The 19,766-nt window shown below is 43.7% G+C and overlaps 1 protein-coding gene across 1 annotated transcript in view; it reads right to left on the reverse strand.

The window, feature by feature from the left end:
• LOC137647187 (enolase-phosphatase E1-like) overlaps window positions 1-13,489 on the reverse strand; it is a 47,688-nt gene extending 34,199 nt beyond the window's left edge. The window contains exon 1 of the mRNA XM_068380512.1: window positions 13,243-13,489. Coding sequence (XP_068236613.1) covers window positions 13,243-13,439 — 197 coding nt within the window. The 5' untranslated portion in view covers window positions 13,440-13,489. The remainder of the gene's footprint in view (window positions 1-13,242) is intronic.
• Window positions 13,490-19,766: the final 6,277 nt, after the last annotated feature.

The following is a 19,766-nucleotide window of genomic DNA, read 5'->3' on the forward strand; positions in this document are numbered from 1 at the left end:
ATCAGGCTCAGGACCTGCCAGAAGGCATGTTCAGATTCCAAAGATCCTCCTTGCGGGCTGGCAGCTAAGTCTCCTGTCCCCGGAATCTCTTCCTGGGGTGAAGCGTGGACGTTCCCCCGGGGAGCCGTGGGTTCCTGGCGAATCCTCGAAGATGATTTCGGGATGGTCTTGGAGTCCTTGTATTCCCTCCTGGGAGGGATACAGGATCCCAACAAAGAGGTTCGAAGAGTCCCTTCCGCACGAGACGATTCTCCTCCATGAAGAGAAGGCTCCCCCCTTGGTGCTGAGGGGAAGACTATCGCTTCACTGGACTCACCCGAGGACGGAAAAGCCTCGTCCACGGGAGAAGGAGAAAACGCTCGAGAAGGAAAACGGGCCTTCCCGACAGACCTCTTGGGAACCAACTTCGCCCTGGGGGAAGTCACCACAAAGTCCACTCCTCTCTTTCTCTTCAGCGTAGGAGAGGCAGCCGTTGGTTTGTTGCCCTGATCGGCGAGTGCTGGTTTCATTACCCTCACTAACGCCCGCATCAGAGGACCAAACCAAGTCTGTTGTTCCACGGACACAGAGTCCGAAATCCTCGCTGGAGGGAAAGGGATCGGAGTGGACACCACTGGACCTGCCTGAAAAGAGGGGGGGAAGAAAGACGCACTAACCTCTCTGCAGTGTCTTCCCTGTCCTACACAACAGTCGGGCGTTTAGATGGAGGCGATCCAGAGCGCTGTCTGGGAGCACGCGTTCCTGCTGCTATCACTGGCTGTGAAATTCGACGCGAACGATGGTCGCGTGAAGGCGAACGGTCGCGCAGGCGAGTGATCGCGCGGGCGCGCAGGAGAGTGGGCGCGAGGGCGTACAGGCGAACGAGCGCGTGGGCGAGCCGGCGAACGAATGCGTTGGCGCAATGGCGAGGGAACGCGTTGCCGCGTGGGCGAGTGAGAACGCTCCGAAGATCGCTGGGGACGTTGGTCCAAAGACCTGTAGCGCGAGGGAGAGCGATTGCGAGCAGGCGATCGGTGGTGCGCTGGGGAACGCTGGTGCACAGGCGAGCGATGGCGCGTTGTCGCATGGTGACGCGTTGGCGAGCGATAGCGAGTAGGACGCGCAGGTGAACGATCACGCGAGGGCGAGCTAGCAAAGGGCGAACCATGTCCTTCCAGAATCTCTGGGCGACGACGCGTTGGAGACCGCGTGCGCGCAGGCGGTAAGTCACGCGGGCGATCCGGAGATCGCCGATGTTCAGGTGACCGCTGACGCGTAGGAGAACGCTGACGAGCAGGCGATTGTAGAATCGTCTGTGAACGCTGGCGAGCAGGTGATCGCTGAGGAACAAGAGGGCAACGCGTGAAATCCTGTGAAGGAACAGTTGGCGCGGCGCGTTCACGAACAGAAGGAACAGTTGGCGCGGCGCGTTCATGAACAGGAACAGGAAGAGCATAGGCGCGTGGGCGAACATGTGCTTCAGAAACACGTGCTGGAGAACGCGGGCGATGTTGCGCAGGAACAAGCTGAGGATCGCGAGAGAGCTCAGGAGACTGATGGCGCGCAGGGTGCCCAACAGGGACAGCAGGATATTCAGAGACCACAGGGGAGCGCTGGCGAGCAAGAGGGCGATGATCCTCAGAAGAGCGCTGACGAACATGAGAGCGCTGACGAGCAGGGGAGCGCCAGTGCGCTAACACTGCAGAAGGGTGAGCAGGGGAACGCTGGTGCGCTGAGCGCTCTTCAGGAACAACAGGATGAAGGATGTCCTCAGGAGAGCGCTGGCGAGAAGGAGGGCGAACATCAACAGGTGAGCGCTGACGAGCAGGAGAGCGCCTGTGCGCTAACGCTGCACGTGTAAGGGAAGAATCCCTTTGCCCCGAAGGGACCGTTGCCCGTTGGGTGACGAGGTCCCCAGAAGGTGAAGTTCTAGCAGGAGTAGGAGACCGATCCCCAGAGAGGTCTAAAGAAGCTGGAGCTGTAGGCTGAATACGACGAGGAGAGTCCCCTTCGGAAGAAGAAGATCCAAAAAGGCGCCTCTTAACACCCTTATAAGGGGAAGGGAGGCCCTTGTGACGCAGCGGACGGTGAGCCTTACAGCGAAGGCGGCCACGAGGAAGATCATCAGGACCACCAGTCCTCCAAAGAGGAGTCTCAGTCAAGGCACTCCCCTTAGAGGGAAGCTGGACAGCAGACGAGCCCGTAGGACTCCCTTCCCCCTTCGAAGGATGTACAGAAGGGGGAGGAGAGCCGTCAGCACCAACATCCTCAACTGCACCTGCAGAGGATTGCCCCGCCCCGTCGGAGGCCTCTGCCACCACGACGTCGACGATAGACAGAGAGTCACCTCTGCTATCACCGGCGACTGCTTAACGGCGGCCCCCAACTGGACAAGGTCAATCAGGGCAACCCTGGAGGGCAAGCCCTTAAGCCCCAGGGAAGCCCAAATCTGTAAAAGATCATCATCAGACAGTGAATTATCAATAACCTCCCCCGGAGGAGGAGGGGGAACCGCCCCGCTATGGGAGGCGACGCCCTCTCCCCCCACCCAAGGTCGGGAAACAGAACTAGGGCCTGCGCTAACACTCGGCCAAATCTTCTTAGGAGCCGAACAAGGGGGAGCTTCGGAGGAGGTTTGGGCGACAAAAGAAGACTCCCGAGAACCTTCCTCCTTCAAGGCATCCCCAGAAGAACGGTCTCTCTTGGACTTCTTCTTACGCCGGCGGCCAAACCTCTCCCAATGGGAGGCAGACCACTACCTGCACTCACTACACGTTTCCCTGGTCACACCGTCGGCCTCGACACTGCGGGCAAAGGGTGTGAGGATCCGTATCCGTGGCCGACATAAAGATACCACAAGGGCGGCCGGCAATACCAGGGCACGTATGCATAGCAATAACAAAGGCGGTCAACTTCAAACACACACACACGCTGTAGAGAAAAAGCAGAAAAATGATATTTTGATTATAAAATAAATTTTTGAATATACTTACCCGGTGAATATATAATAGCTGACGTCTCCGGCGGCTCGACAGAAAAACACAAAAACTCGCGAGCGATCGCTATGAAGGTTGCGGGTGTGCCCACCAGCGCCAACTATCGGCCAGATACCGCATATACATGTAAACAGCTCCAGTTCTTCTCATCCCGCTGGGTCTCTATCGGGGAGGAAGGGGGGGCCTTTAATTTATATATTCACCGGGTAAGTATATTCAAAAATTTATTTTATAATCAAAATATCATTTTTAAATATTTAACTTAGCCGGTGAATATATAATAGCTGATTCACACCCATGGTGGTGGGTAGAGACCAGTATTAATACAGTTTACAGCATATATGCTTAGTTTTTGACAGTTATATCATAACAAAACCCAAATATATATAGGTACCTGGTAAGGAAGTTGACTTAAGACGATTACTCTGCCTTGTTAGTCTGTCTTCCTCACGAAGCCCAGCCATCCTCTTAGGATGCTGAAAGACTCCCAGGAGCTGAAGTATCAAGGGCGGCAACCCATACAACAGGACCTCATCAAAACCCCTAATCTGGGCGCTCTCAAGAAATGACATTTGACCACCCGCCAAATCAACCAGGATGCGAAAGGCTTCTTAGCCTTCCGTACAACCCAAAAACAAGATTAAAAACATTTCAAGAGACAGATTAAAGGGATATTGGAATTTAGGGAATGTAGTGGTAGAACCCTCACCCACTACTGCACTCGCTGCAACGAATGGACCCAGTGTGTAGCAGTCCTCATAAAGAGTCTGGACATCTTTTAAGTAAAATGACCCGAATACCGACTTGCTTCTCCAAAAGGTCGCGTCCATAATACTTCGCAGAGATCTATTTTGCTTAAAGGCCACGGAAGTTGCTATAGCTCTTACTTCGTGCGTCTCAACTTTAAGCAAGCATCGGTCTTTTTCATTCAAGTGAGAATGAGCCTCTCGGATTAAAAATCTGATAAAATATGACAAAGCATTCTTTGACATAGGTAATGATGGTTTCTTAACTGAGCACCATAAGGCCTCAGATCCACCTCGTAAGAACTTAGTACGAGCTAAGTAGAACTTAAGAGCTCTAACTGGACACAGTACTCTTTCAAGTTCGTTGCCTACGATCTCTGACAGGCAAGGTATATCAAAAGACTTAGGCCAAGGACGAGAAGGCAGTTCATTTTTGGCTAGGAAACCAAGTTGAAGTGAACATGTGGCTTTCTCTGTGGAAAAGCCGATGTTCTTACTGAAGGCATGAATTTCACTGACCCTTTTAGCCGAAGCCAAGCACACTAGGAAAAGCGTCTTGAGGGTGAGATCCTTCAGGGAGGCTGAATATAATGGCTCAAACCTGTCTGACATCAGGAACCTTAGGACCACGTCTAAGTTCCATCCAGGAGTTGCCATACGACGTTCCTTAGAGGTCTCAAAAGACTTAAGGAGATCTTGGAGATCTTTATTGTTGGAAAGATCTAAGCCTCTATGTCTAAAGACCGAAGCCAACATGCTCCTGTAGCCCTTAATAGTGGGTGCTGAGAGGGAGCGAACATTTCTCAGATGTAAAAGAAAATCTGCGATTTGGGCTACAGAGGTACTGGAAGAGGACACAGATGCTGACTTGCACCAGTCTCGAAAGACTTCCCACTTCGACTGGTATACTCTGATGGTAGAAGCTCTCCTAGCTCTCGCAATCGCACTGGCTGCCTCCTTCGAAAAGCCTCGAGCTCTTGAGAGTCTTTCGATAGTCTGAAGGCAGTCAGACGAAGCGCGGGGAGGCTTTGATGAACATTCTTTACGTGGGGCTGACGTAAGAGATATACCCTTAGAGGAAGACTCCTTGGAATGTCTACCAGCCATTGAAGTACCCCGGTGAACCACTCTCTCGCGGGCCAGAGGGGAGCAACCAACGTCAACCTTGTCCCTTCGTGAGAGGCGAACTTCTGCAGTACCTTGTTGACTATCTTGAATGGTGGGAATGCATATAAGTCCAGGTGAGACCAGTCCAGTAGAAACGCGTCTATGTGGATCGCCTCTGGATCTGGGACTGGTGAGCAATAGATTGGTAACCTATTGGTCAACGAGGTGGCAAAGAGGTCTATGGTGGGTTGACCCCAAGTCGCCCAAAGACTCTTGCACACGTCCTTGTGGACGGTCCATTCCGTGGGTATCACCTGACCCCTCCGACTGAGACAGTCTGCTAAGACGTTTAAGTCCCCCTGGATGAATCTCGTCAACAGGGAGATGCCTCGATTTTTTTACCATATGAGAAGGTCCCTTGCGATCATGTACAGCGTGTGGGAGTGAGTGCCTCCTTGCTTGGAGATGTACGCCAAAGCTGTGGTGTTGTCTGAGTTGACCTCTTCCACTTTGTTTCGAAGAATGCTTTCGAATTTCATCAAGGCCAAGTGGACTGCTAATAGCTCCTTGCCGTTGATGTGCATGCTCTTCTGAACTGAGGTCCACAGACCCGAGCATTCCCGACCGTCCTGGGTCGCACCCCAACCCAAATCTGACGCGTCTGAGAACAACACATGGTTTGGGTTCTTGACTGCTAGGGACAGGCCCTCTCTCAGACTGATATTGCTGTCCCACCAGTTCAGGCATGCTTTTACTGGTTCGGAGACTGGGATTGATACCGTCTCCAAAGTCTTGCCCTTGTTCCAGTGAGAGGCTAAATGGAACTGGAGAGGCCGAAGGTGCAGTCTCCCTAGCGAGACAAACTGCTCCAGGGATGAGAGAGTTCCTACGAGACTCATCCAACTCCTGACTGAACAACGTTCTCTTTTCAGCATTAGTTGGACTTTGAGCAGGGCTTGTTCTATTCGGGTGGCAGACGGAAAAGCCCGAAAAACTAGACTGCGAATCTCCATCCCCAAATATAGAATAGTCTGGGATGGGATCAGTTGGGACTTTTCTAAGTTGACCAAAAGTCCCAACTCCTTGGCCAGACCCAACGTCCAATGTAGATCCTGCAGACAGCGATGACTGGACGATGCTCTGAGAAGCCAGTCATCCAAGTACAGGGAGGCTCGGATTCCCGATAGATGAAGGAATTTTGCCACATTCCTCATGAGCCTCGTAAACATGAGAGGAGCAGGACTGAGGCCGAAGCAAAGTGCTCGAAACTGGTACACCACATTCCTGTAAACAAACCTCAGAAACGGTTGGGAATCCGGGTGTATAGGAATGTGGAAGTACGCATCTCGCAGGTCGAGAGAGACCATCCAGTCTCCCTCTCTGATCGCTGCTAAGACGGACTTCGTGGTCTCCATCGTGAATTTTGTTTTCGTAACAAAAACGTTGAGCGCACTGACGTCTAGCACTGGCCTCCAACCTCCTGTATGCTTTGGGACTAGGAAGAGACGGTTGTAAAACCCCGGTGATTGAAGGTCCGAGACTTTCACCACCGCTCCCTTCTCTAGCAACAGACACACTTCTTGATGAAGGGCTTGTCTCTTTGACTCCTCTCGATACCTGGGAGAGAGGTCTATGGGAGATGTCACTAGAGGAGGTTTGCGTACAAACGGAATTTTGTACCACTCTTTGAGCAACAGAACAGACTCTTGGTCTGCACCCCTCTTCTCCCAGGCCTGCCAGAAGCTGTTCAATCTGGCCCCTACCGCTGTCTGAGGCCGTGGGCAGTCAGACTCTGCCACGGGAGGACTTGGCTCCTCTCTTCTTACCTCTCTTCCCCTCGGCACGAGAGCCTCCCCATGCTGGGAGCTCTGCCACGAAAGGGCGGGATAAATCTAGACGCAGGAGTCTCGATCCTGGGTCTCACAGCAAAGGATGAAGAAGGAGCTCCCTTGCGAGCAGAGGACGCCATCAGGTCATGTGTGTCCTGCACAAGCGAAGCAGCTATATCCTTAACCAGCTGTTGTGGAAACAAGGCAGCCGATAAGGGAGCAAAGAGCAGTTCCGATCTCTGACAGGGAGTAACTCCTGCTGAAAGGAAAGAGCAAAGGGTTTCTCTCTTCTTCAAGACTCCCGACGTAAAGGTGGAGGCGAGCTCATTGGAGCCATCGCGGATGGCTTTGTCCATACAGGACATAAGTAAGGATACATCTTGGTCGGCAGACGAGATATTCCTACTTAATGCTCCTAAAGACCAATCAAGAAAGTTAAAAACTTCAAAGGCCCTGTATACGCCTTTAAGTAGATGGTCAAGGTCCGAGGAGGACCAACAAATCTTCGAGCGTCTCATGGCCAGGCGACGGGGAGAGTCTACGAGGCTTGAGAAGTCACCCTGGGCAGAGGCAGGGACTCCCAAGCCGAGAACTTCTCCCGTGTCATACCAGACGCTCGATCTAGAAGCAAGCTTAGAAGGTGGGAAGGCAAAGGCCGTCTTCCCCAAACTCCTCCTGGTATTCAACCAGTCGCCTAGAAGACGTAAAGCCCTCTTAGAAGAGCGAGAAAGCACTAGCTTAGTAAAGGCAGGTTTGGTAGCAGCTAAGCCTAGAGCAAACTCAGACGGAGGCGAACGAGGAGCAACAGCAACAAAATGATCTGGAAAAAGATCCTTGAAAATCATCATGATCTTCTTAAAATCCATCGAAGGTTGAACAGCCTTAGGTTCTTCTACATCTGACAAAATGTCCAAAGGATTATCATCAGGATGAGGATCAGCAACGTCCTCATCTGAAGGAACCTCGTCCGACAACTGATGAGTCTCAAGCAAGGGAGAGACCTGCCTTGGTGGCAATGCTTGACAAGCAGAGTCCACACGCACAGGAGCATCAGTAGCAGTCCAGGACGCTACGTCATGTAATTGCTTAACGGACTGACTAGCAACAACAACAGGAGCGGGAGGACGCTCGACGTCAACTCGAGACTGCCTTGACTGCCTAGACTGAGCAGTCAAAACAACTCTTGACTGCGGTGCTTGATGCTCAACATCAAAACAAGTCAACTTCGCTGGTTGGCGAACGTCCTGAACGTCAACACGAGCATGCGGCAGCGGCTGAACGTCCACAAGCGGCTGAAAGTCAACACGGGACTGCATCGAGTGAGGCTCTACGTCACGTGACTGACGTGACTTTGTAACGTCAACGTCAACAGGACGAGCAAAGGCTCGTTTGGGCGGCTGACGGCCAGGATCTCGATCAGCTAAACGGCGAGGATCATCGTGAACCTGCTCAGCAGTATAATCCTCCATAAGAGAGGCAAGCTTATTCTGCATATCTTGCAGCACAACCCATTTAGGATCAACGGGAGTGGGTGCGGTTCGAGACGAGGGTAACGTCTGTGACTGCAAAACATTGCCTACACTAAGACTCTCGGAGCCTGTGTTACGCTTCTGTTTAGGCGGCGAGCAGTCTTCCGATGACTGCACAGGGTCAGAGCTGTCCCAATGGCTACAACCAGGACGCTGGACCTGTCCTGAAGGGACTGACTTTCGCTTTAAGGGTCTCGAAACCTTGCTCCATGGTTTCTTACGCGAGAAGCCTTCGGATGACGAGGAGAAAATCGCCTCGCTCGTCTTATGGTAGGGGCGGTCTTGACGAGACACGCCCGAAACCATAGAGGGAACGTCTGTTCGTTGGTTAAAGCCTCTCGTACCCATAAGTCCTACGACATTACTTCTCCCTGGGGCATGGGAGCTTGCAAGAGGTCTCGGACTAGGCGAACGACAGGCACGAACAGACGAACCCTCGGTCGCAACACTGATAACACTTTGCGCACTAATCACTTTATCCCCACGATTTTCTAATGTGGCACTCTGACACTTTAACTCTTTTACATCCGCCATGAGTTGATTACGGTCCGTAGCTAAAGATTCAACTCTCTCGCCCAAAGCTTGAATGGCACGTAACATATCCCGCATTGATGGTTCATGAGTGCTAGTAGAAGGTTCAGGCACAACTACTACTGGGGAAGGATTAGGTTCAGGGGCATGGGAGGAGGAAAATTCTAATGATCTAGAGGAACTTCTCCTCACCCTATCTCTCTCTAGCTTACGAGAATACTTATCAAACTCTAGCCAGTCGAATTCCGAAAGTACCACGCACTCATCACACCGATCTCCTAATTGACAGGTTTTACCCCGACAATTAGAACACACAGTATGTGGGTCGAGAGAGGCCTTTGGAAGACGTTTGTTACAATCCCTAGCATTACATTTACGAAATTTAGGAATTGGAGAAGGGTCAGCCATTTTGAAAAGTCAAAGAAAGTAAAAAAACAATCCAAAGTCATCAACAATTAAATCTATCCAAAAAAGAGTTCAAGAGTTTAAATTGAAGATAAAAACACCTGCACTGCGAAAGCTCAAAACCAAAAAGAAGTACTTCACCAATACTGTTGAAAAACTCCAGGTTAACAGCGAGTAATGGAATCAACTTGTCGATCAGACCGACAGAGAAGAACTGGAGCTGTTTACATGTATATGCGGTATCTGGCCGATAGTTGGCGCTGGTGGGCACACCCGCAACCTTCATAGCGATCGCTCGCGAGTTTTTGTGTTTTTCTGTCGAGCCGCCGGCGACGTCAGCTATTATATATTCACCGGCTAAGTTAAATATTTGAAAAAGATTAAAGGCTGTCAACGAGGACGATGGACAGACACGTCTGTTCATCGCCGGAGCCAAAAGTGAAGTGAAGCAAATCACCGGTGTGTGGGGGGGGGGAGGGGTAGCAAGCTACCCTTCCCCTACCCCCCGCTAACTAGCGCGGGGGTAATTAACCCTCGTTAAAAACTATTGGCTCATCATTTCAGCTACACTAAAAGGTAAACCCAATGTAAATAGCGTGGTTTGTGTTTCGGTTACGGAACAATTATATTTTTCCAAACCACACAAACCTGAAGCTCTTTGCTATGGAGACTCACATTTGGGTAGGTGGAAGTACAAGACCAACTGGCTGGTCACTGACCCGAGACACAACACTTGTGCTTCGTACAAGCTGTGAAAGAGCGCACCCTACCACCTCGTTAACTCTCAATGATAGATAATGGCCTAAACTATTGTGCAAAGGTGTGAAACTAAGCAATGTGACTCAGCTAGGTAAGACTTACCCTGGAGCTAAGCTCCTATTACCTGGTTGTTACCAGATTCTTACCTCACTGGGAGATCAGGGACATGAATATACATGCATATACTGTATCAGGTTACACAAGAGACGATAATACCCACCTACAGTCAGAGGAGGTCAACCTGCAGAGTTCCTTGGCTTGCTCGAGCCCCAAGAGAGGGGAGAATGAAAAACGAAAAGGCTAGTCATATGCACATTCATACTAGACCTAATGTGCCCTCAGCCTATTGCTACTTGTCCTGCGAGGGAGCCAAGTTGTTACTGATCACGTTTTGTGCCGTCACCCCAGGGCCTATGGAGAATGTGTCAAAGCTCCTAAAGTTACGTCTTGCAGGGAGTGGCCGGTGAACATAGTCTGATGTTTCCACAAGACGGCCTGTAAAACCTACGTCAAATTGAAGTTCTCTTTGAATGCCAGGGATATGCTAACACCCCTGATGTCATGAGCTCTAGGTCTAGGGTCAAGTGAAGTCATGTCCGCTTGAAGGGCTCGTCCTGTCACCTACCTGATCCAGGAAGAGATCGAGTTCTTAGTAATTCTCCACTTGACCCTGCCTGTACTGATGAAGTCTATTGATCTGAGGTCGAGTTCTAACAATCCATTTAAGGTATCTCCTCATTATCCTATCAGGGAATGGTAAGTAACAGTTGATCTGGGTCACTTATTACAGTACGGAGGCTCTCAAGCTGGATTTTGAGTCCTTGCAATAAACTCAGGGTGTCTTTGTATATCAGCAGCCAGTTCTTTACACAAGAACACCAACTAATCTAAATCCCCCCCCCCCCCCAAGCTAACCCACAAGCCATGTCCTTACCTACTTACCTAATGGAGGGGCTAACAGCCCCCTGCGATCCCCCTTATACTATTGTACTCTTGGCTGGCCATTACATACATACAGGTGGCCGCTATCATACATACAACCAAAACTCAAGTACAAAGTTGAGTGTCACTTGCCCCCACCCCCTTAAATGGACAAGGTCATAGGACACCGTGTAAATCGCTGATTCTTTTAGAAAAGGCCAGTGCTAATAGAAGAACCGTCTTTTAGAGTTGGGTCGGGATCTGATGGCAGACTAAGATGTTAAAGGATTGTAGTACATTTACTACATTCCACGTCGGCGGTTTGACAGGTGTATGTATGATAGCGGCCACCTGTGTGCATGATGATGGCCGGCTAAGAATACAGCAGTCTAAGGGGGGTCATAGGTTAGCCCGCCCCCCCGTTAGGCAAGTAGGTATGGACACAGCTTGTAGGTTAAGCTAGGGGGCAGAATTTCAAGTTAGGTGGAGTTCTTGTGTCAAGGTTTTGCAGAAAGATTGAAAAATGGAAAGAACATTTCTATTTTCTATGCATGTGGGAGGAACTGGCCGCCGATATACAAAGCCTCCGGTCTAACTTATGACTTAGGACAAGTTAGCTCAAAATTTCGTACGAGGAGAGACAATTCTGTCGAGAAGGATATGATAACTCAGATCAGATTAACAGCAAGGCTTAAGACTGAGCGATAGCCTTTCATTGCTGGAATAGCCGAGATAGCTAAAACTGTAACACCAAAGGTAACAGAGTCTTTGTATACCCACGGCCAGTTCCTCCTCCTTGCATGAAAAATTGACATTAACTAACCAAAAATTTCCCGCCCAGGGTGTATGTATGATAGCGGCCACCTGTATGTATGATTACGGATACCTTAGGATACGGCAGTGTAAAGGGGGTTGCAGGGGGGGCGTCGGCTCCCCTTCCCTGTTAGCTAAATAGATATGGAAGTGGCTTGAAGGTTAGGTTAGGGGGTAAAATTTAGATTAGTTGATATCAATTCTTAATCCGAGGGAGGAACTGGCCGCGGTAATTTTGTATATTATTCCATGGTAATGTAACCTAGGAAAAAAACTACTGTTTCTTACAGAAAAAATTACGATCTCTTCAAAAATGACACTCGTTTCTGTCGCAAATGAATAGTTTCAGAAATATATATACATCTATATCCTACGATAATGGGGGACCCCCAGTGGGAACTCGGGGTTTTGGGTGGGGAAAACATACTGGGGAAACGAAATATAATTGTTTTCCTATAGTAAATAACGTGAATTAAGCGAATTTGTTGTTCACAGATCAACCAATTCGGATAACTTTAAGATGCACGGTGTCACTTCTCTTACGAACGAACGATAACATTAGCAACGTTACCAATAATACACAGTTACCAACGTTGACGTATGGTACACAGAGTTACCAACGGCACGTTGTCATTACTAAAGATAGTAATGATAGATATTTCCATATATTAAATAATTTCTCCATATGTTTTATTCAATATATAAAATGTACAAAAAGGGCACAGAACCTAACAAACCCACCTAACCTAGCCTAGTAGTATGACAGGTCACAAAATAACATTTGATCTACATCGGACGTTGGCAGCACTGGTTACTGTATTTTTTCATGACACAATCTTTGTAACAGCGCCTCCAAAGTTTATCCAGATATACTGTTTTGTATTCTCCTCCAGTTATTATAATTTCAAGAAGGTAATGTATAGAGAAGAAAAGGCTTGTTTTACGTTTATATATCGATTCCCCAGTATGTTTTCCCCACCCAAAACCCCGAGTTCCCACTGGGGGTCCCCCCTTATTGGAGGATATAGATGTATATTTATTTCTGAAACTATTAATTTGCGACGGGAACGAGTGTCATTTTCGAAGAGAGCGTAATTTTTTCTGTAAGAAACAGTAGTTTTTTTCCTAGGTTACATTGCCATGTAATTCACTACAATGAAACCCTGGCCGCTGATATACAAAGGCTCCTCCCTAACTAAACTAACCTACAAGTCGTGTCCAGTAGCCCCCCGTGTGAACACCCCTTACACTACCGTAATGTAAGTCAGCCATCATCGTACATACAGGTGTCCGCTATCATACATAAACCCACAGGTTAGTTTGGGAGTCGGTGGGTCAAATACCAGCTTAAAAACTATGGGTTTCCTTCAGTTGTCATAAAAAAAACGTTCAAAATAACATAAAATACATTATTATTTCCGCCATTATGATTATTGTTCTATTTATAATTTTACCGAGCTAGAATGTAACCTAGGCCTAGACGGGTTAGAGAAATTCCCTAAAGGAAAGGCTCGGACAAGCTACCATTCTATTTAAGGAAGAATATTAAAGTCCCAGTAGACTAAGATTTAAAGATATACAAAATATTGACATAATTTTACCCAATTTACTAATACTTAAATATTACCTCATCATGTGGCGGCGTCCATTCTTGGAATTATAATCCAGATCGTTAGTATTGTATCCAGAGTCATAAACATTAAGCAATCTATTAAATATCTTCAGTATATCCTCTTCACTCCACTCATTGACATTTTTCTTGAGACCAATAAATAAATATCTATCCTCTAAAGTAGTGAAGATTTCTTCAAGCAAAACGGACATATTTGCGGCTACTCCTTTCCCAATCAGCTGGAGTTTGTTGTTATGATTTTCAAACCAAGTTTCAGGTTTGTGTCACTGCTTTCTCATTGGTCGAAATTTTGATTCTTCGTTCTAATTGGTTGTCGGGAAGCCTTTCGAGAAAAGTGTGTTTTTATTGGTCGGAATCCTTGAGGCTTTGTTCTGATTAGTTCAACCTTTGAAGTGGTGTCAGAGAGGGAGATTTAAAATTTAAAAGGATCTTGGGTACTTTTTAGTAATCTGTCAATAATAATAAAAATGATAATAATAATAATAACAATTATGATGATGATGATGATGATAATAATAATAATAATAATAATAATAATAATATTATTATTATTATTATTATTATTATTATTATTATTATTATTATTATTATTATTATTATTATTATTATTATTATTATTATTTGCTAAGCTATAACCTTAGTTGGAAAAGCAGGATGCTATAAGTCCAGGGGCTCCAACAGGGAAAATAGCTCAGTGAGGAAAGGAAAGGAAAAAATATATATATATTTCAAGAGGAGCAACAACATTAAAATAAATATCTCCTCTATTAACTATAAAAACTTTAACAAAACAAGAGGAAGAGAATTAAGATAGAATAGTGTGCCCGAATGCACCCTTAAGCTAGAGATCTCTAACCCAAGACAGTGGAAGACCATGGTACGGAGTCTATGACACTATCCCAGATTAGAGAACAATGGTTTTATTTTGGGGTGTCCTCCTAGGAGAGCTGCCTGCCATAGCTAAAGAGTCTTTCCTACCCTTAAAAAGAGGAAAGTGGCCACTAAACAATTACAGTGCAGTAAGAAGAATTGTTTGGTAATCTCAGTGCTGTCAGGCAGAGGAGAATATGTAAAGAATACGCCAGACTATTCTGTGCGTGTGTGTGTGTGTTGGCAAAAGGAAAATGAACTGTATCAAGAGAGAAGGATTCAATATACTACTGTCTGGTCAGTCAGTAAAAAAAAAAAAAAAAAAAAAAAAAAAAAAAAAAAAAAAAAAAAAAAAAAAAAAAAACTCTCTAACAGTAGTATCGTATGATAATAATAATAATAATAATAATAATAATAATAATAATAATAATAATAATAATAATAATAATAATAATAATAATAATAATAATATCCTAAAAAGAACCAGGTGAACTCTGTCAATGAAAATAATAATAACTATCAGCACTTTACTTAAACCTCACTGCCCAAAGGAAAAGGCAACTCTTTTAGCTGATATGCTTGATAGTGAGCAGAGTAATTTTATTAGTAATTCTATTAGTAATAAGAATATTGGGAGTTAAATAGAAAGACGGAATTAGAAATGAAACTATAAGAGAGATTACTCGAGTGCCATATGTGGATGAGATCATGGCAAATGGTAGATGGAGATGGTTTGGGCATGTTCTTTGCACTCCCCAAGAGAGATTGGTTCACCAAATGTTTAACTGGGCTCCACAAGGCACTAGAAGAGTTGGAAGACCCAGGCTTACATGGCTGAGGACTATGAAATGTGATATGGGAGATGATGAATGGAGAGGTATTGAATTAAAAACTCAAGATAGAGAAGACTGGCGAAATGGAACCGAGGCCCTTTGCATCAATAGGCGTAGGAAGTGATGATATATACATACACACACATACATACATATATATATATATATATATATATATATATATATATATATATATATATATATATATATATATATATATATATATATATATATATATATATATATATATATATATATATATATATATATTTTACTGTATATCGTCACCTCCTCCTCTTACGCCTATTTACGCAAAGGGCCTTGGTTAGATTTCACCAGTCATCTCCATCTTGAGCTCTTGAATCAATACTTCTCCATTCACAATCTACTTCCCGCTTCATAGTCCTCAGCCATGTATGCCTGGATCTTCCAACTCTTCTAGTGTCTTGTGGAGCCCAGTTAAAAGTTTGGTGAACTAATCTCTCCTGTGGAGAGCGAAAAGCATGCCCAAACTATCTCCATCTACCCTTCACAATGATCTCATTCACATATGGCACTAGAGTAATCTATCTTATAGTTTCATTTCTAATCCTGATCTAACAAGAACAAAAATAAGACATTATATATATATATATATATATATATATATATATATATATATATATATATATATATATATGTGTGTATATATATATATATATATATATATATATATATATATATATATATATATATATATATATATGTATATATATATATATATATATATATATATATATATATATATATATATATATATATATATATAGGCCTAGTCTTATTTTTTTAAAAATACAAATAAAGTAGATGTAAGATAGACATGAATGATCTGTTCTGTTCCTAAAGGACTTTCCTGGTCCTATCACACAGTGGAACCCAGTGCCCTACTCGACCTACAAGATCAATTTATCGTATACATTTTTAGGTACTTGGTGTGTCACAAAAAAGCATAGTTCGTGCTTATTGCCAAATCCACATTATTGAAACATTTGGAAAACAAGTCTCAAGTTTCTTCTTGAAAACCTTAATATCTTCAGCATTTCGGATGTCCAGTAGGAGTTTGTTGTATAGTCTTTGGGCCCTATATTTGAAAGCTCTTAGACTGCAGTAGGCATACATTTTGGCTCCAATAATTTTAAATGATCATTACTATTTTCGTGTCTACACGATTCGTTGGCTGCACGATATGTGACATTTCCCTTACCTATTTATATGTCCGGTTCTAATAATGAGTAATTGCACATATCTTAAACTATATTCTAGTTTTAATAGGCAGCCAGTGTAATCATATTAGTATAAAAGTGATCCTTTCTCAGGGTGGGACACCTTCAACCAGTGTTGCTCATCTGTTTATAATTTTTTATATCTTACGTTGCCTTTAAGATATATTATAGTAAATGTTGCAGTAGTCACTGTTAATAACAGTTTGTTACATTTTTTTTTTAATATTCAACCATATACATCTTTACAAAAGCCTTTAAGATATATTATACTGTAGTAAATGTTGCAGTCACTACTAATAATAGTTTACCACAAGTTTTTATTCCCTCCCTTTTTTGCGGAATATTCATCCCTAGACCTATGCTTCTTAATACAGTATTTGTTAAATGTTGCACAAGTTTTTAATCTGTTTTTTTTTTCCAATCACCACAAACTTTTATTTCAATCCAATTCCAATTGCTTAACTTTTATTCATTTCCCGATACTGTGGAGAGATAATATACTCATATTTAATATAATTTTCTTAGCAATATTTTATTTCTATTTGTTCGCAATGGCAAGTAGACGAATGGCATTGTCTACAAGCTGTTGCAAGTTATCAGCCCGCAGCTATAGTTTATCAAACGCAATTTCATTGCTTTTCTTTATTTTTAAGTAAAATGAATCAGAAATACTTTTTGAATATTAATAATTTTATAATTAATAATTTAATTTTTTTTTTTCTGGACAAAGTACAAGCACTCAATTCATCATTTCGCGCTTTCGAAGTTCGGCGGTATAGTTTTGATTGTGTGTAGTGAATTGATTGAAATTAATCGAGGTTTTTAAAGTGTTTTCGTCCCTCAAATTTGCCGAAGTATGTCCCCATAATGTAGCAGAAACGGAAATCCTACTGGTGAAATAAATAAGATTGAAAGACGAATGCTGTGAAGGTATTTTTGGCGTATTAAAGGTCACCGCCATTGGAAAGTCGGGGCTAACCAGTCAGGATGCTGTGCAGCATCGAAACCTTAGAGGTGGTGAGTACATAAGTACAATTAGTTAGTATGTACTCATTTTGGTATTTTCCCTTTCAGGTGTCAAAGATAGGTATAAGGTGGAACATAGTATTTTACTTGTCCAGTTGAAGTTAAATGGTGTTTGGTAGGGTCGTATTTGGGGCGAAGCTCATACATAGGCCTAGACGTCCTAGGTTAGGTTAAGTGTGGTAAGTTGTCTATGTTCATAAGAGCTGGTGTAATTTTATACATTTACCATAGTTTTCTTCATTGTAGGTAAATATAAAGGACTAGATGTCCTAGGTTTGGTTAAGTGTGTGAAGGTTTCTACGTTCGTAAGTGCCTGCGTAATTTTATACATTTACCATAGTTTTCTTTATTGTAGGTAAATATATCGAGTAGGGTAGACCGTTCATGATGCTTATTTGTCCAACATGAGTCGAGTACTTCTGGCGTGTTTAGTAAGGTATTGTGGTGGAAATGATAAGTTGCGTACACACTTTGCTTCCGTATTTTATCATTTCGATGTCCAATGCAGTAACTATATATACCTAGTAGTGAAATTAAAATTTTTATTGTCTTGTCACCATTAAAAGGTCAATTTTTTCAGTAGGAAGTGAAATGAATTAAGTTGAAACCCATATATTCTTCCAATGAGCAATAGGCCTACATATTTGTTGAGATAAGTTAAAGTGGTTTATAACAGCTCAGGCTCTTTCATCCTTGTAGGTAAGTAGGTAAGGTTACGGGTCCTAGGTTAGGCTAGGTGACGAACCTTACATTTGAGGCGTTCTTCGGTTTTTTTCCCTTTCTAGATGTGGTTTTTAGTTAACTTTTGAAATTTTACACCCATTTTGTCTCAACAAACTACAGAGGCTCCCATGAACCAAAACCAATGAACGTAGTCATGATTTTAGTGCAGAGTGAGATGAAATTTATTCCTGCATTTTTGTTGTTTATTCAGCTTCAGTTTATTTATTTCCTTTCAAAAAGACTAAAGCCCTAATAGGCGTACTGCAGAAATTCTTTGTTGGTCTTTAATGAGTAAACCTTTTACAAAGCTAATGTTTTTTCGCAACTACCATAAAATTTTTTCGTGACCTCAGCTTTTTATTATATCAATTCTCATAGTGCATGGCTTAGTAATTCATTCTTTATAGGTTTTACTTAACTCTGCTAAGAAGCACAGGTCACATTTCTTGACTTCTATGAGTTTTTATACATGGTAGCCTACACGTGCCAAAATTAGCGTGAGGAGATCTTCCAACGGTCCCCTGCCCCACAATGAGCTTGATATAGCAAATACCTGTCTTATAGCTAGGGAACTCATTGGAATTTTAAGCTCGGGGAATATACAAAAATTATAAGTGCTGTGTGAATAATTTACATATTACTGTAAAGTACTGGACTTGAAAGCTTATTTTTGTTTACTGTTGAGGCTCCTACCTTATAACATTATTTATTTTTAAATTCAAATTTTTTTTAGTTAAATTGTGTTATACGAGTTGAATTAGATTTCAAATTTTTTATGAAGTAAATTGAAGCTGTCACTTCTTTAGGATTGAATAGTTGTTATCGTCCATCTTCTGTACCATGACCATTAAACTTAGACCTCTCATACATGCTAGGCAAGATTAATGGAAATTTGAAGGTTGTACAGGCACACATAATCACCACACAAAAGGTTTGATCATAGAAAATCATATCAGGATCTTCCTTTCCCCACCTCCATCATTATCAACAAGCCAACCTTCAATCATATTAAACTAATTAGCATATGTACAGTGCCAAGATAGTTTGCCTGGCTTACAGAAGGTCTTAGAAAAGTGTTTTATTCCTCGTCTTCCAGAGGATTCAGTCTTTGTTTTGGTTTGCTGTCTTTCTCGACCTGTCTCACATTTGTGATCTGTTAGGGGTTGAATGTATGTATCCAATTGTTATGAACAGAATGTGAGTAAAGAATGTGGAGAACCCTATGAAAGATAGTTGTTCCTGTACAAATACAAAACTTTTTTCTTTACATAGGAGATGTAATTCAGCACTAGCTGGTTTAACCATGAAAACTTCAAAGCGAGGTGTCAATGACTGCTAGCTTGCGGGAATTAGCTCAGCCTGCCCGCTCAGACACTCGCCCAGCAACTGAGTTCACTTTTCGTTTGGTTACGGTTGAGTGAAGACGTACATGTCTCTCCCGGAATTCCCTATTTAATCATTATTATTATTATATTTTAAATATAAAACTTACCCGCTGGTTATATAATGGCTAAAGTCCCTTGACGCCTCGGCAGGAAATTCAAAATCTCGCGCGGCTTACCGCAGATATGCCAGGTGTACCCTAGCGCCCTCGCGGTACTACAGGTAGAACTATACTCAACCAATTCAGATTTTCTCCTGCCACCATAGCTGGCTGTTAATTGTAAATTCTCTCTCGCTTTTTTACTGTTTTGGACGTTATTTGGTGATGTACTAACATTTTTTGAGTTTGGGCTTTTGCTTTTTTGTTTTATTTGATCTGTGATGACGTATTTATAACTTAAAAGTTAGAATTAAAAGGTTT

This window comes from Palaemon carinicauda, chromosome 9 (assembly GCF_036898095.1).
Source record: "Palaemon carinicauda isolate YSFRI2023 chromosome 9, ASM3689809v2, whole genome shotgun sequence".
NCBI classification, from domain to species: Eukaryota; Metazoa; Arthropoda; class Malacostraca; order Decapoda; family Palaemonidae; genus Palaemon; species Palaemon carinicauda.